The 17,951-nt window shown below is 44.4% G+C and overlaps 1 protein-coding gene across 1 annotated transcript; it reads right to left on the bottom strand.

The window, feature by feature from the left end:
* Positions 1 to 5,328: 5,328 nt before the first annotated feature.
* Positions 5,329 to 14,156, bottom strand: LOC137214802 (cationic amino acid transporter 3-like). The gene is made up of 12 exons (XM_067719071.1): positions 14,073 to 14,156; positions 10,244 to 10,643; positions 9,494 to 9,652; positions 8,360 to 8,537; positions 8,038 to 8,150; positions 7,359 to 7,581; positions 7,049 to 7,188; positions 6,844 to 6,946; positions 6,454 to 6,653; positions 6,088 to 6,254; positions 5,703 to 5,811; positions 5,329 to 5,534 (listed from the first exon to the last, which is right to left on the bottom strand). Exons 1-12 carry the CDS (start codon positions 14,154 to 14,156, stop codon positions 5,416 to 5,418), a joined length of 1,995 nt encoding a protein of 664 aa, XP_067575172.1. The 3' UTR covers positions 5,329 to 5,415.
* Between the last annotated feature and the right edge of the window lie 3,795 nt (positions 14,157 to 17,951).

Raw genomic sequence — 17,951 nt, 5'->3', positions numbered from 1 at the left:
AAACCTGACCACAATGTAATGAAACTAGAAATCAACAGAAGGAAAACAAGAATACTATATGGAAATTAAACCACACACTCTTAAGCAACAGATGGGTGAAAGAAGAAATCATAAGGGAAATTAGAGAATACATAGGAGTGAAAATCAAAACAAACCACAACTTACAGGATGCAGTGAAAGGCACGCTCAGAAGACAGTTTATGGCAGGAAATGCCTACATTGAAAAAGAAGAAAGACCTCAAATCAATAAACTAACTCTACATGGTAAGAAGCTAAAAAAAAGAACAAACAAAACCAAAAGCAACAGAAGGCAGAAAATAACAGGGATTAGAGTACAGAAAAGTGAAATAGAGAATTTTTTTAATGATACGAAGAATCAGCAGAACCAGACGTTGGTTCTTTGAGAAGATGAACAAAATGAGCAAAGCTTTAGCTAGATTGACCAAGGGGGGAAAAAGCTATGCAAAGAGAAGTCAAAGGTCACTAGAGATGCTTCCAGTCTCTTCTAGGTATGTGTGGCTAAAGTGAAACATCACAAAAGCAAAGCAACTTGAACGCATTGACATTGCAAATAAATAGAATAAACATGTGCCTTCGGTTACACCAGACCAGGGCTCGCCAGAGTTTTTCTGTTGAGGGCCAAATAATAAACATTTTAGGTTTTGCAGGCCACATATGCTCTGGACCACATGTTCCTCTTTATTTTTATTCTTATTTTTTTTTACAACCTTTTAAGAATAAAAACCACTCAGCCTCTAAACCAAACAGAATCAGGGCCACAGTCAAAAGATTTGAGCTACGGACCAGAGTTTACCTGACTGCTGCACTGAACCAACAGGTAAGCTTGGGAAAAGATTCTAGGTCAGCATTATCCAGTTTGGTAACCAACAGCCACACACAATCTTGAGCACTTGAAGCGTGGCCAGGTGGTAAAGTAAGTGTAAAATACACACTGAGATTTGAAGACTGTTCAGAAGTAAAAAAGGTCAGATATCGCATTAGTGAGTTTTACATGATACGTTTAAATGATAACATTTTGGATATCCTGAACTGAATAAAGTAACACTGTCTGTTTCTTTTTCCTTGTTTAATGTGATACCAGGAATACTTTAATTACCTGTGTGGATGTCGTATTTGTTTCTTCTGAAATTTGGCAACATTTTAAACGTGCATGTCTTTGACTCAACATTCCCACTTAAAAGAATATACTATTTTACGGCATTAATTAAAATTTTTCAGGGCCTCTCTCGCCTTCTGAGACGGCCCACACTCTGTCTGTGGAGTGTGTTTCTCTCTAAATAAATCCACTTCTTACCTATCACTTTGTCTCTCACTGAATTCTTTCTGTGATGAGACATCAAGAACCTGAACTTCACTAAGTCCTGAGACCAGGTGTGTGATCTCAATTTACAGATCTTGGGGGCTCCCCTGGTGGCGCAGTTGTTGAGAGTCCGCCTGCCGATGCAGGGGACGCGGGTTCGTGCCCTGGTCCGGGAAGATCCCACATGCCGCGGAGCGGCTGGGCCCGTGAGCCATAGCCGCTGAGCCTGCGCGTCCGGAGCCTGTGCTCCGCAACGGGAGAGGCCACAACAGTGAGAGGCCCGCGTACCGCAAAAAAAATAAATATATAAAGACCTTGGGTTCAAGTCCCAGTCTGGGTTTTGGCTGGGTTCAATTCCCAGTGCGTGGGTTCAAGTCCCAAATCTGAGTTCCACGGTTTCAGCTGGCAAGCCACGAAGGGACAGTGATAAGCTAGACCAGCTCCCTCTCATCGTCAACACCACTGGGGACACATTCTGTGCCGTTTCTTTGAGACAACTTTTTGGGCACTCTAACACCTGGTTGGGAGACTGCCTGGGAAGGGATAGCATCTAAAATCTCTCGTCATTTATAGATAGATATTTTTGTGCTCTAATGCTGTTAGAAAAAGTGCTTCATCATCAAGGAGATCATAGAAAGGCTATGGAAGCAGTTACAGCAGTTCCACATCAAGATGTATGGCTATGTGAGGATTCCAGCCCATACTGACTTAAAACAAGGAGCTGTCCTGCCCCTGGGCCCCTAGATCAGGCATCCAGAGATTTTTACTCCCTGACAGGAAGGGTCATTGTCCCTACTCAGCCTTGAAGCAGTTACAGATGACCATCAACCCTCTGCTTCCCATAAGAATAGGGAGTAAAATCTGAGAGGGGAATGAAATAGGAGGGGAAGGGGCAGGGCATAACCTTTGAAAGAATGACATAGCCCGAGGACATGACATAAACTGACTAGAACCAAATCGCCCCAAGATAGTAGACAAATCAACTTCCACTAGACCTTGAGCCTCAGTATACAGTATACCCTCACTGTAACACATCAGCAAGCTAAATGATGTAACCACAGGCACCGTGACAGCTCCAACACTGATAAGGATCAAAAAGTGGGCAGTGGCCCAATTCCTGGAAATCCCCACCCCTTCCCCAAAATAGCTGGAATACTCCTCCCACTCAGCCTATGAAATTACCCACCCCTATAAAAACCGACAACCCCGTACCCCTGACGCCTCTCTCACCTTCCAAGATGACCCACAGTCTGTCTGGGAAGTGTGTTTCTCTCTAAATAAATCCACTTCTTACCTAAAAAAAAAAAAAAAAAAAAAAAATGGAATTCCCTGGCAGTCCAGTGGTTAGGACTCTGCACTTTCACTGCCAAGGGCCCAGGTTCAATCCCTAGTCGGGAAACCATGATCCCACAAGCCCTGCAGCACGGCCCAAAAAAAAAAAAAAAAAAAAAATTTTTTTTTTAATCACTTAAAAGAAAGTTTTCCATAGACACATATCACCTTTCCCAAAGAACCTCCTCTTATTCTCAGGAGCTCCTTAGCGAAAATTACATTGTTGACTGGCTGTGTTATTTTGTTTTTCGTTTTTCTTTTGGCAGGGTGTGGGGATTATTCCAGTATCCGTATGAAGCAAAACTCATGCACAAATCCATTGAAAACTTCCACATCTAGGTTATACGTGGTTATCCGGGAGGAACAGGCCATCTTTTGCTAGACAGAATTCATATTCTTTAAATTATTGGGTAGGGAATTCCCTGGTGGTCTAGTGGTCAAGAATCCACCTTCCAATCAGGGGCCTCGGGTTTGATCCCTGGTCGGGGAACTAAGATCCCACATGCCACAAGGCGACTTAGCCTGCGTGCTGCAACTACTGAGCCTGTGCACTCTAGAGCCCTTGCACCACAACTAGAGAGCCCACGCGCTGCAACAAAGAGCCCACCCACCACAACAAAAGATCCCACATGCCACAACTAAAACCCGATGCAGCCAAATAAATATTTTTTAAAATTTTTTTAAATTATTATGTAATGAGTGACCTAGCCAACTGTGAAATTTCAAATAATGGAAAAAATTAAGAGTATTTAAATACTTTGACAGAAGTCTTAGCTGGAATTAACCAGACTGGCCCACAGGCAGGACCTCTGTGGACATGGAAGACAAAGAGAGTACAGTTGTGCTTCAAGCCTGCAGGTAAACAGAAGAGATGAGGCACCGAAGATGGGAAGCGAATGTCTACTGAAGTTGGTGCAGCTGCTATGGAAAACAGTATGGAGGTTTCCCAAAAAGTAAAAAGAGAACTACCATATGACCCAGCAATTCCACTCCTGGTTATATATCTGAAAAAAGCAAAAAACACTAACTCAAAAAGATACATTCACCCCAATGTTCACAGCATTAATGTTCGCAGCATGTCTATTTACAATAGAAAAGATACAGAAGCAACCCAAGTGTCTGTCAACAGATGAATGGATAAAAAAGGTGTGGTGTATAAATACAATAGAATACTACTCAGCCATAAAAAAAAAAAAAGTTCTCCATTTGCAACAGGATGGACCTGGAGGTTATTATACTTCGTGAAATAAGTCAGAGAAAAACAAATACTGCGTAATATCACGTGTGGAATCTAAAAAATAAACGAATGTGTGCGAAAGAGAAACAGATTCACAGATAAAGAGAACAAACTAGTGGTTACCAGTGGGGAGAGAGAAGGGTTAGGGCAAATAGGGGTGAGGGATTAAGAGATACAAACTACTATGTATAAAATAAGCTACAGGATATATTGTACAGCACAGGAAAATAAAGCCATTATATATAATTACTTTAAATGGAATATAATCTATAAAATATTACATCACTGTGTGGTACACCTGAAACTAATATTGTAAATCAACTATAGCTCATTTTTTAAAAAACGAGTAATGTGTGAAGACAGCAGATGTGTATTAAAATATCCCAGTGGAAATATGGAGGTATCAAAAATCCAATAAGTTTAAGAATCACTGTATGATGTTATCTTAAAAATAAATGATGAATATGATAAAGTCATCCAATTTCCCTATTTGTATTCCAGCTTTACTGAGGTATGACTGTAAATTAAAAATTGTATATATTTAGTTTTTTAAAGAAAGTTTTAAATAAACACACAAAATTGTTTTTCATTTCACCAGTAACAAAAAGGAGAGAAAAAATTATAACAGCATTGGGAGTTCCCTGGTGGCCTAATGGTTAGGATTTCGGGAACCTGTGACCCAGGTTCCATCCCTGTTCTGGGAACTGAGATCCCGCAAGCTGTGTGGTGCAACCAAAGAAATAATAATACAACGGCATCAAAATTTTAAAATATTTAGGAATAATTTCCACTCAGCTCTTTGGAAATAATAACAAAGAGTTATTGGGGCTTCCCTGGTGGCGCAGTGGTTGGGAGTCCGCCTGCCGATGCAGGGTACACGGGTTCGTGCCCCGGTCCGGGAAGATCCCACATGCCGCGGAGCGGCTGGGCCCATGAGCCATGGTCGCTGGGCCTGCGCGTCCAGCGCCTGTGCTCCGCAACGGGAGAGGCCACAACAGCGAAAGGCCCACGTACCGCAAAAAAAAAAAAAAAAAAAAAGTTATTGAATATCATTAAAGAAGATTAATAAAATGGAGAATCATACCACAAAAAAAGTAAATAAATACAGTGCAACTCTTGACACAATATATAGTTACCTATGTTTTCTTCCCGTGTGGCAAATCTATGTGTTTTTGCTGGAAAAAGGCACAAGAAGATACTTCTTACATGCAGGTTAATATTTTATTTTTTCTCTGGTTTCTGGATACCGTGTACTTTCTTTGTGAAAATTCATCTTGCTGCACAGGTATGAAGCATGCACTTTTCTGAGTGTGTGTGTGTGTGTATATATATGTATATGTATATATAATGCTTTGAAACGGTTACTTAAAAATTATACAACATAGAAGTCATTTTGTCCACTGGCATTAAATATAGGGCTGTAAATTCATCCCACCTTCACACTCCATAGAGCCTCAAAGTGCCCCTTGAACCAGAAGATACCTCCAGTGCACGTTGGGATTCCACACAGCGTCTATTGCTGTGGTTAAGGTGATTCAGCCCCAGGGATGTTTTTGTCAAAAGTCTGGGAGTTGGAGGCTGGTGGCTGTTGATTATTCTTCTCCAAGCTGTGTCGGATGCCATATCCAAAGTAGATGACAAATCCTAGTAGAGAAATAAGACAATGAGAAGGAAAAGTAGGTGCTCTCCCCGCTTACAAATGCCCAACAGGCCTGCTACTATGGTGTCTGACACAGTCTGCGGGGAGAGGTAGTAGAAAGAGGATTGGGTTCAGCCACTCAAGAGGCCTTTTAATCCCAGAAAGCCACTTACCAATCACCATCCAGACAGCAAACTGGGCCCAAGTCCCAGAGGTCATCTGCATCATCAAGTAAACGTTCACAAAGATGCTCATGAGCGGGAGAAGAGGCAACGCAGGGACCTGCGGGCAAAGTCAGCCATTCCCTGGACACACCACAGGCGTCTGAAAGGCAGGCCTCTACCCCACACGGCCGAGAAGACTTCAGTCCTACTCAGGCTGTGTGTTCAGTGCCTACTGCAGGTGGGCATGGAAAGCACTGAGTGTGCATCAGGGAGGGGTCCCTGAGTTTTAATAACTCCCCTTCTTCCCTGGTCCGGCAAAGGATGTTTAGGTCTCGAAGCATGCAGACAGACTTCACTCACTCAGGTGGACAGGTGGGCACGTAAGGTCACCTACCTTGAAGTGAAGGGGAGTGGGGCTCTGGGGCTGCCTCCAAATGATGACAGTGAGCCCGGTGGTGAGCAGTAACAGCAGCACAGCTGCTGTCGTATACACGGGGTCTCCAGAGAACACGTGGCTGGGCCACTGGGCCAGTATCAGGCTCAGGGTCGTCAGCAGGAGAACTGCAAGGGTCAGGGTGGAGGAGAACAGGTTCAACTCCGGAAGTCAAATAGCTCAAGACCTTGGGTCACGCCCCTTCCCAGAACTGCCCACCTCACGAAGGGCCATCCTATCTCCAAGATGCCTCAACTGCCAATATACACACTCCCGTCCTATCCTGTCCATTTCAGAAGACCACCAAAGAGCAATCCCCCTGCTCACCAAGGAGTGAGGCACTTCCATAGATAATCTGGCCAGATTTCAGGGTGGGGATGGTGTGGAGAGGGTCACACAGACTCTTGAGAATCTTTGAGGTTCCTGCTTCAGGTACAGATTCCAAAGGGCTTTCTTCAACTACAGGCTTCATCTCAGTTTCTTTCTCTGTTTTCTCAATCTCGCTTAAATTCTGGTCTGGTTGGTACCTGAATTAGAGGTATTAAGTCAATATGAACAGCAGCCCCTACTCATCCAGCGTCAAGCGGTCTAATCCACCTCTCGCCCAACTTAAGCCTAGCGGGACGTTTAGAAGGCAGCATGAAGGCAAACGACGATGATCTCCCCTTCAATCCCCACGAGTCAAAGACCCCCAGCCAAGGTGTAGCGTAGTCTCACCTGAGGACAAGAACAGAAAAAGACACCAGGGAATAAGCCAGCAGGGTTCCGATTGACATGAGGTCCACGAGATCGCTGAGCTCGAAAAGTAATGCCATGACCCCTAGAACGAGGGCACAAACAAGGTGGAGAGGGAGTGAAAATCCAGTAGAAATATCCAAGTTAAGAAAACTGATCAAAGAAGGAATGGGCACTGTTTATTTACCTGCAAGAGTTCCAGAAGCCAAGGTGGCCATGATGGGGGTGCGTGTACGGGCATGGATCTGGGCAAGTCCCCGGAACAGGAGCCCGTCATCTGCCATTGAGTAGATGACACGAGGCATAGGGAACATGGCACCCAGGAGGCTAGAAGAGAAAATGGGAACATGTGTGAGGACGTGGATAAGCAGGACAGACTGGGGTGTCTGCTCCCTAGTCCACGTGGGGTAAGGTGTCTTTCCCTCTCGTCTCTCAATCCCAAGGGCTGGCATACCTGAGCATCTGACAGTAGATGGGGAGAAAGCTCTGACACTGACCTGGACGTAAGAGCACAGAGGGTGCCAACAGCCACGACATATCTGGCAGGGGCCCAGCCGACATGGAGGAAAGCGTGTGGCAAGGGGCTGTCAGGATGAATCTGGTAGTAGGGCACCATGAGGGTGAGTGCCGCCGAGACACCAGCATATGCCAAAAAGCAGATGCAGAGCGAGATCACAATGCCCAAGGGGATGGATCGCTGAGGATTTCGGGCTTCTTCCCCTGCAGGATGGGAGGAAGCATTGGGCCAGGAAAACACACTGTGATGAAATACAAAATCCCCTTTCCGGACTTCCCTGGTGACGCAGTGGTTAAGAATCCACCTGCCAGTGCAGGGAACACGGGTTCGAGCCCTGGTCCGGGAAGATCCCACATGCCACGGAGCAACTAAGCCCGCGAGCCACAACTACTGAGCCCACACGCCTAGAGCCTGTACTCCCAGTAAGAGAAGCCACCGCAATGAGAAGCCCGCGCACCGCAAAGAGGAGTAGCCCCGGCTCACCGCAGCTAGAGAAAGCCCGCACTCAGCAACGAAGACCCAACGCAACCATTAATTAATTAATTAATTAATTTTTTTAAAATTCACTTTCCTCTTGAACCTCCAAAAGAAACCCCTATGCCCAAGGGCAGCCTTATCTGTGCCCAAACCCCTGATGGGACACACAATGACCACGTTACCTGTAGTGGCAATGGCATCAAAACCAACAAATGCATAGAAACAGGTAGCTGCTCCTTGGAAAATCCCGTCGAAGCCAAAAGGCACAAACCCTCCAGAACCCAGAGGGCCCAATCTATGGTGAGAGAAGGAGCAAGAAAGAATGTGGGGGAGCTGTGTTCAGCCATCTGTACTGGACTTTTTGGTTAATACCGCAAGTTCTGGGCTCCAGGAGGACCCCATCGCCTGGATCCTTCAGCCCAGATCTCTTTAGTCCCCACCGTATTCCCAGCTCTGCACACGTGCCCCCACCAGCATTACTATGGTCCAGGACACCCTCCTAACCTAGAGGTGTCATTGGATCCAGATGTGTTCAATTTGTAGTCCTGTTCTGTGAGTTGCCAGTTGTGCAGATCTCCCTTGACGAAGCCAGAGATGACCATGAAGCTGAGAACCGAAAGGTTCAAGCCTGTGAACACTTTGTTAACCAGGGCCGACTCGCGAGCTCCCAGAGCCAGCACTCCTGTGGGAAAGGTGGAATAGGAAACGTGCAAGATAACCAAATTCATAGACACAGAAGGCAGACTCGTGGTTGCCAGGGGCTGGGGTATTGGGCAGCGGGTGCTCAGCGGGGATGGGATTTCCTTTTGGGGTGATGGAAATGTTTGGAACTAGAGGGAGGTGATGGTGACACAACATTGTGAACGTACTAAGTGCCACGTAATCGTACACTTTCAGATGGTTAATTTCTTATTGTGACAGTCATCGCACAGTAGACAGGTCTATCAAATCATCACACTGTACACCTTAAACTTATACAATGTGTATCAATTATATGTCAGTAAAGCTGGGGAAATAACAAAATGGTTAATTTTATGCTATACGAATTTCCTGTCAATTAAAAAAAAAAAATCTTTGATCTCAGTACAAAGGAAGAAACTCACTGGTCTAAATAAATGATTCTCCCCTGGGGTGATTTTGGCCCCCAGGGGACTTTTAGCAATGTCTGGAGACACTGTGATTGACACAATTTGGAGGGTGGGCGACCCTGGTATTTAGTACATAAAGGCCAGGGATGTTACTCAACATCCGACAATGATTTAAAAAAAAAAAAAAAACCACCACCAAAAAAAACCTCGGACTTCCCTGGAGGTCCAGTGGTTAGGACTCTACGCTTCCACTGCAGGGGGCACAAGTCTGACTCCTGGTTGGGGAACTAAGATCCCGCAATGCCACGCGGTGCGGCCAAAAAAAAAACTCCACAGGACAGCCCCACACACCAAAGAATGATCCAGCCCCAATTGTCAGTGGTGCCAACAGTGGGAAACAACGGTCTACGTCTTGCCTTCCTGTCTCTCATACCACAGACCCCTCTTCCCAGTCATAATCCCCGCACCATTCTTCCATCCCAAGCCTTTCCCACCCCAGCTCTCCCCCCACACCCCACTCTTCCCATCCTATCACTGAACCCTGTCTCACCCGTAAGCAGCAGTACCAAGCCCAGCGCAAAAAAGTCTGGGTACTTGGCCAGGGAGTAGGGCACGTGCAGAGAGAAAGCTCCCTGTAACACGTGAGAGATGTGGTTCCCAGTCAGGCTGTCAAAAGCGGAGCTCCAGGCCCGGGCCACGCTGGCAGTGCCTGCAGCAGCAGCAGAAGGAATATTTATTAACACACATTAACTGAACCCCTACCACGCGTCATGGGATGGATTTGGGAGAGGTGGGGGGACGCACACAAAATACCTAATCTCTAAGAGTTTCTTTTCATGGGCTGGGGACAGTAGACCCAGATGATCCACTAAATAGGTCAACTGTTTAATGTTAGGAGATCAATGTTATGCAAAAAAGAAAAAGAAAACAGGTTAAGTGGGAGTGAAAAGTCTGGGAGATGAGGTTTGAAATTTTAAATCAAGTAGCAAAGGAAACTCACATGAAGGCAACAACTGAGGAGAGACTTCCACATGGTGAGGGGATGAGCCTGTGGGACATGCCTCCCTCTCACCCACTCCCTACACTTTGCTTTCCTTCTTTGTTCTAGGCCCCGTAATTTAAGGAAAATAGGATAGAGCAAAGTAGAATGAAGTTGTGGGGGTTTCCTGACACCATTACCCACTTCACCCCACAAGGTGGATAACAAATTTCTCACGAATGAGTCAAGACCTAAATCCCACCTCCTAATTTCCTGATCTTAATTAAGCCCCACACCTTCCTCCCACTCCCATCATCTCACCGATGACATAGGACAGTATGAGGTTCCAGCCGGTAATGAAGGCACACAGTTGTCCCACTGTGACATAGCTGTAGAGATATGCAGAACCGGAGCATGGTACCCGGGCCCCAAACTCTGCATAGCAGAGCCCAGACAACACAGAAGACAGGGCGGCCACCAGGAAGCAGATGACAATCGCTGGCCCAGCTTTGTCCTTGGCCACTTCACCAGCCAGGATGTACACACCAGCTCCCAAGGTGCTGCCCACGCCCAGGGCCACCAGGTCTAAGGTGTTCAGACAACGAGCCATGCGGCTCTCAGACTCTTCCCTGGGCTCCAGAGGCCGCCTGCGGATCAGCTTCTGACCAAATTGGTAAACATCCTGACACAGCATCTTAGACATAGTTGAGGAGGCTACAATCTGCTGAGAAAGCAAGACACAAAGCCATCAAGAATGTCCATCCAGCCCTGGCCCTGGGAGTTCAATTCCACAGAACAATGGAGTTATGGGGAGCAGATGGTCAAGTACACATTGGGCAAGTTCTCTGTCTCTGAGCTTTGGTTTCTTCAAACATAAAGAAGACTTTTAACGTATTTCAAAGTTACTGGAAGAGTTGCTCGAAGAGAAGTCAGGGGGAACAGATTATGTATCCCCAAAATGTGCCATTTGGGGATGTGGACTGTTTTGAGTTGAAGGCAATTAAGACTCAGCAGACTGGACTTCCCTGTTGGCGCAGTGGTTAAGAATCCACCTGCCAATGCAGGGGACATGGGTTTGAGCCCTGATCCGGGAAGATCCCACATGCCGCGGAGGAACTAAGCCCATGGGCTACAACTACTTAGCCTGCACTCCAGAGCCGGTGAGCCTCAACTACTGAAGCCCACGCGCCTAGAGCCTGTGCTCTGCAGCAAGAGAAGCCACAGCAATGAGAAGCCCGCGCACCACAACGAAGAGCAGCCCCCGCTCACTGCAACTAGAGAAAGGCTGCACACAGTAACTTAGACCCAACGCAGCCAAAAATTTTTTTAATAAATTAATTTTAAAAAAAGAAAAATAAATAAATAAAATAAATTTAAAAAACGAAAAGAAATCAACCAGCTCTGCTGGTTCAAATCTAGCTCTGTGATGTGTAGCTTGTTTGATTTTGCATGAACTATATACCACTTTGTCCTCCTTTCTTCTATAAAACAAGGAAATTTATTATTATCATCTTTATCCCCTCCCTTCCTTGATGTGAGAGAAGTGACAGTTTAAGGGGCTCGGTGACCAGCGCGATGAAACCAAGTCCCTGTAAAACCGAGTTCCCCTGCTGAGTTTATGATTCACCTCTCCATCCAAAACTTTATTCCCTTTCTTGTCTCAACCCTGTTCCCCTCAGGATTGAGGAGTACCAAAGAAAAGGGGGATTGAACTCAGGCAGGACCCTGCAGGACCCTCCTCATACAAAAGTTTCTTCGTGTCCCCTCATTGGTTTGTAAAGAAAGGATTCTGTCTCCCAGGTCTTCCCAAGTTCCGAAGAGCAGACTCCAGCACTTACTAGTCAGGGAAGTGAGGGTATGCAGAAACAAAGGGAAAGCAGTACCAGTGGCCTTAAAGGAAAAAACAGCAGGGACCAACCTGCTTGAAATTCTTAACTTGTCACGTAGGCTCTAAGTAAATAACAAAATGCCTCAACCATTGTTTTTGCTCTCTTCTAGAAAGAAGTTAAGGGATCACAGGACCTTGACGTACTAGTTTGCTTTGCAGGAACACATAGATCAATCACAATCACCAATGACCCACTGAGTCACAAAAATGCCGTCAGGAAGTCTGCAACTGAGATCTTATCCAGAAACTAAAATCACAAAGATGGCCTCCCCTTTCCTCTTCTTTTCTTTAGAAACCTTGCAACCCGGCCAGCCAGCAAGGTGGATTTGAGATCAACCTATTTCTCCCACCTTCTCAAGAGGGTGGCACCCTCGCAATTAATAAACCTTTCCCTGCTCCAAACACCAATGTTTCCATTTGTTTGGCCTCACTGTGCATCAGGCACAGGAACTTGGATTCCACAACAAGCTCACACTCCATGCATTTCTACACCAAGGATCCTGAAACCTGAAGCTTTCTCTTTCATTGCTTGCAGAGTGAAATTGAACTGGAACTCTGAGTTGGGGCAGAATGAGATGGAATTTGCAGGGAGGGACAGACTGTAGCCCAGCCCAGGGAAAACATCAAACCGGAGTGGCTCCCAACTGCCTGGAGGGAGGGAGGACTAATCTTCATTCTGAATCAGAAATGATGGAACTCTGTGTCCTGCTCCTTTGGGGCATGAAATGTCTCCACTCTACAAGGCTATAGGGCTAGGCTGACCCAGTGAACAAAAGTGATCATCAGGGCGCTTCCGTACCTGATACTCCAAGTTTTGCATTTTGGTTAAGAGCAAGCATTCAAAAAGCCAAGAAACTACGATTAGAATCTTGACTCTACCAACACCCCTGTGCCTTTGAACAAGTCATTTACTGCTCTGGACCTCTGTTTTCTTCTTTTTCAAATGCTGCTGACGAACCCTTGGGCACTGTTAGTAGGAAAGTAAAATGGAGTAGCTGCTGTAGATAAAGTATGGTGGTTCCTCCGAAAACTAAACAAGGGATTTACCATATGATCCAGCAATTCCCCCTATGGGTATATACCCAAAAGAACTGCAAATAGGGTCTCAGAGAGATATTTGTACACCCATGTTTATAGCAACATTATTCACAGTAGCTGAAAGACGGAAGCAACCCAAACGTCCACCCACAAAGGAATGGATAAATACAATGTGGTCTATACATACAGTGGAATGTCATTCAGCTTCAAAAAGACAGGAAAGGGAATTCTCTGGTGGTCCAGTTGTTAGGACTCCACGATATCACTGCAGGGAGCACATTTCGATCCCTGGTCTGGGAATTAACATCCCGCATGCCGCGTGGCACAGCCAAAAAAAAAAAACGACAGGAAATTCCGATGCATGCTACAACATGATAGAACCTTGAGGACATTATGCTAAGTGACATAGGCCAGTCACAAAAAGACAAAATATGTATGATTCCACTTCTGTGAAGTACCTAGAGTAGTCAAACTCATTTGATTAGAGACAGAAAGTAGAATTGTGGTTTTCTAGGGTCTGGGGTGGGGGGGAAATGGGGAGTCATTGTGAAATGAGGACACAGTTTCAGTTTTACAAGATGATAAGGCCTGTGGAGATTGGTTGTGCAACAATGTAAATATACTTAACATCACTGAACTGTACACTTAAAACTGGTTAAGGTGGCAAATTTTATGTTATGTGTATTTTACCACCATTTTTTTTAAAGTTCAGCCAAGGACTTCCCTGGTGGTGCGGTGGTTAGGAATCCGCCTGCCAGTGCAGGAGACACGGGTTTGAGCCCTGGTCCAGGAAGATTCCACATGCCACAGAGCAACTAAGCCCCGTGCGCCACAACTACTGAGCCTGTGCTCTGGAGCCCGCGAGCCACAACTGCTGAGCCCGAGTGCCACAACTACCGAAGCCCACGCGCCCAGAGCCCGTGCTCTGCAACAAGAGAAGCCACAGCAATAAGAAGCCCGCGCACCACAACAAAGAGTAGACCCCGCTCGCCGCAACTAGAGAAAGCCCACGCACAACAACGAAGACTCAGCGCAGCCAAAAATAAAATTAATTAATGTTTTTAAAAAAAGAAAAAAAAAAAGAAACAAAAGTTCAGCCAATGATAAATAGTAGAGCCAGCTTCACAGAGTTGCTGGGTGTTAACGAACCCAAAAGCGATTTAATGTAAATCACCATACAGTCCTCCTCCTCGGCGCAATATCCGCAATGCTCAAGTTTCTTACCGTCTCCACTTGTACCCCCAGAGGAGGAATCCACAGATCCGGAGGGTCAACAGTATACACGAGACTGAAATCAGTGGTCCACATGTCATAAACCCTATATAAGGGTAAGCTTTAATATTGTTTGAACACCAATCAAAAAAACGACTCTTGGGGCTTCCCTGGTGGCGCAGTGGTTGAGAGTCCGCCTGCTGATGCAGGGGACGCGGGTTCGTGCCCCGGTCCGGGAAGACCCCACATGCCGCGGAGCGGCTGAGCCAGTGAGCCATGGCCGCTGAGCCTGCGCGTCCGGAGCCTGTGCTCCGCAACGGGAGAGGCCACAACAGAGAGAGGCTCGCGTACCGCAAAAAAAAAAAAAAAAAAAAAAAAAGTCTTAGAGCCTCCAGACACTGATGCAACCTCCCTCTCCCCCACCTCTTCTTACACAACCACACACACAGCTCCCAGCTCCTTCTGCTTTCATCTGGAAAATGAGTCTTGCCACCCTCAGGCTGGAGCCAGGCTGACCCAGCTGCACACTTGGATTGCAGAGGTCTCTGTAGGAGGATCTGAACTCAGCGCCCAGTCTCCTACAGAAGAGGGGTTGCCCAAGACTTACCAAATTCTTGGAGCAGAAACCGGAGCCCTGGATCAGAGTCAGGGAGGTTGAGTTTAAGCTGTGTAGGGCTGGAGCTGATACATCTCTAAAAACCAAATCTGGGAACGCTGCCACAATAAAAGACAACCCAATCGCTGGGTGGGGATGGGTGGGGACGCTCGGGGATGGGCGGGGCAAGCCTGCAGTGATACTATCAGCCAGTTGAGCGTGAGTGGTTACCCTCAGGGGACCGTTCTGAGATTTGGAGTCTGTGTGTGGTAAAATACACACAACAGAAAATTTATTTACCATTTTAACCATTTCTAAGCGTGCAGTTCAGTAGTGTTAAGTACATTCACATTTTGTGCAACCGAAGTTTTTCATCTTGCAAAACTGAAACTCTGATAATAAATAAAAAAAAAAAAAAACACTGAAACTCTGTACCCATTAAACTACAATTTCCTCTTTCTCCTCCACCGGTTCCTGGCCATCACCATTCTACTTTCTGTCTCTGAATCTGATGACTCTAGGTACTTCATTTAAGTGGAATCAAACAATATTTGTCCTTTCCTGTCATGCTTATTTCACTTAGCAGAACGTCCATAAGGTTCATCCATGTTGTAGCATGTGTTAGAATTCCCTTCATTTTAAAATCGATAGCTAGTGGGAAGCAGCCGCATAGCCCAAGGAGATCAGCTCAGTGCTTCGTGACCACCTAGAGGGCTGGGATAGGGAGGGTTGGAGGGAGAAGCAAGAGGGAGGGGATATGGGGATATAGGTATACATATAGCTGATTCACTTTGTTGTACAGCAGAAACTAACACAGCAGTGTGAAGCAATTATACTCCAATAAAAATGTTAAAAAAAAACGCATTAAACATAATAACACACATTTTTCTTTATATGTGCGTTTACCTGGAAGTGAAACTGCTGGGTCATCAGGTACCTATAGGTCTGTTTTACTAAATATTGCCACCTTGCTCTCCAACGTTTGTGTGCCAGTTTACACTCTATTCTGCAGGATATATGAATTCCTATCTTGTCAAATCTGGTCACCATTTAGTATTCTCAGACTTCTACAAATTTTGCCAACCTGATGGGTGAGAAACATTATTAAAATTTTAAATTGCATCTCTGGGCTTCCCTGGTGGCACAGTGGTTAAGAATCCGCCTGCCAATGCAGGGGACACGGGTTTGAGCCCTGGTCCAGGAAGATCCCACATGCCGCGGAGCAACTAAGCCTGTGTGCCACAACTACTGAGCCTGTGCTCTAGAGCCCGCGAGCCACAACCACTGAGCCCGTGTGCCATAACTACTGAAGCCCGTGTGCCTAGAGCCTGTGCTCCGCAACAAGAGAAGCCACTGCAATGAGAAGCCCACGCACGACAACGAAGAGTAGCCCCCGCTCACCACAACTAGAGAAAGCCCACGCGCAGCAAGGAAGACCCAACACAGCCATAAATAAATACATAAAGAAATAAACTTATAAGAATAAAATAAATAAACTGCATTTCTCTGATTAATGAAGTTGGGCATATTTTCATCTTTACTGGCAATTCCAGCAACTCTTCTATGAATAACCTGTTCACATCTTTGCTTGGTGGTCAGCTGAATTACTTTTCTTTTGCGGGGGGGAAAGGCACAATTCTACATAGTGGTTAGCAGCAGACACGCTGAACTGCATTAGTTTCGATTCCAAATGTGTCATTAACCGTTGTTTGTACTTGGATGTTACCTCTCTGTGGCTCAGTTTCTTAATCTGTAAGATAAAGATAAAAATAGTATCTCATAGGATTACTCTGATGGTTAAGGGAGTTAATACATACTAACCACTTAGAACAGATCCTGGCATATAGTAACTGCTTAGTAAATGTTAGCTACTCTCATTATCCTACTGGTGGTAAAGTGTTCTTTATATATTTTGGAGAGATTCTTTGTCTGTTATGTATGTTGCAAAAAATCTTTGTCATTTGGCTTTGTTACCTTTTGTCATGCAGGCATTTTAAATTTTAATGTAAATGAATCAATTTTCTTTACAATTTGTGCTTTTTTTCCATGTATCTAAACATATTTTTCTTCACAGGATCATAAAATTGTCCTCTTGTATTTTAAAACTATTTTTTAACAAATTTAAGCCTTTAATCTACCTGGAATTTTTTTTTTTTTTTGGAATTTTTTTTATATAGAGGCAATGATCTAATTCTCTTTCTTGCCATACAGATAGCCAATTATTCCAATAAATTTCCATTGTTGAGGCCACTTTTCTCATAAACCAAATATACATATATAAGCCAGAGTCTATTTCTAAGCTCTTGAGTTTGTCTGATTAATCTATTTTTACCCTACAAAATTCCATACTGTTTTAATTACTATAGCTTTAAAATAATTCTTGATATCTAGAAGAGCAAATTCTCTTAGTTCTTCTCATAGCTGCCTTGCCTATTCCTGAACATCTTCTCATACACAGGAATTTTAAAATAAGTTCACCAAGTTTCATGAAAAAATCTATTGAGATTTTTTCTATTGGAATTATATTAACTTTGTAGGTCAATTTTGGTAATAATTTATAGTACATGTCCCTGATATTGAGCTTCTATATGCATTAACAAAATGTTTTTATCTTGTTTGATTTTATCATTTTCTTCTATAAAAGTATTAAATACTATTTTCTAAATTTTTTTCCTTGGGTACCATGTAAATTTGAATGTAATTGTGAATGGAATTTTTTTAAATAACATTTTCTATTTTCCAATAACTGTTAAATAAAGTTTACATTATAATCAAAACAACAAAAAAAGAAATGTAGTGTGTATATATAGACAATGGAATATTAGTCAGCCATTAAAAGAAGGAAACCTTGCTGTTTGTGAAAACGTGAATGGACCTGAGGACATTATGCTTATTGGAATACATCAGACAATGAAAAACAATGTATGATTTCACTTATATGTGGAATCTAAGTAGATCAAACTCATAACACCATAAATTAGAACTGTAGTTGTAAGGAGTAGGTGGTGGAGAAAGTGGGGAGATATCAGTAAAGGGTACAAACTTTCAGTTAAAAGACAAACAAGTTCTAGGTACCTAATATATGTCATGTTGACTATAGTTAACACTGCTGTATTGTATTTTTGCTGTCTAGTATGAGAGAACTGCTTGTGTTCTCAACACACAGACACACACAAGTAGAAGCTATGGGAGATGACGGTTAATTAACTTGATTGTGGTAATCATTCACAGTGTCTATGTGTATTAAATCATCATTTTGGACATCTTAAAGAGATCTTCACTTTGTACAGTCCAAA

The sequence above is a fragment of the Pseudorca crassidens genome, chromosome 20, assembly GCF_039906515.1.
Source record: "Pseudorca crassidens isolate mPseCra1 chromosome 20, mPseCra1.hap1, whole genome shotgun sequence".
Lineage (NCBI taxonomy): Eukaryota > Metazoa > Chordata > Mammalia > Artiodactyla > Delphinidae > Pseudorca > Pseudorca crassidens.
This window is presented reverse-complemented; position numbering and strand designations above follow the sequence as displayed.

What these genes read in the sequence shown, in the direction of transcription:
- LOC137214802 (XM_067719071.1), bottom strand. Translation starts at nt 14,156, where the DNA reads ATGTGGACCACTGATTTCAGTCTCGTGTATACTGTTGACCCTCCGGAT. An exon ending in CATACTGTCCTATGTCATCG is followed by an intron (nt 9,653 to 10,243) that starts GTGAGATGATGG and finishes CTGCTGCTGCAG; the next exon opens with GCACTGCCAGCGTGGCCCGG. An exon ending in CCACTCCCCTTCACTTCAAG is followed by an intron (nt 5,812 to 6,087) that starts GTAGGTGACCTT and finishes CTTTGCCCGCAG; the next exon opens with GTCCCTGCGTTGCCTCTTCT.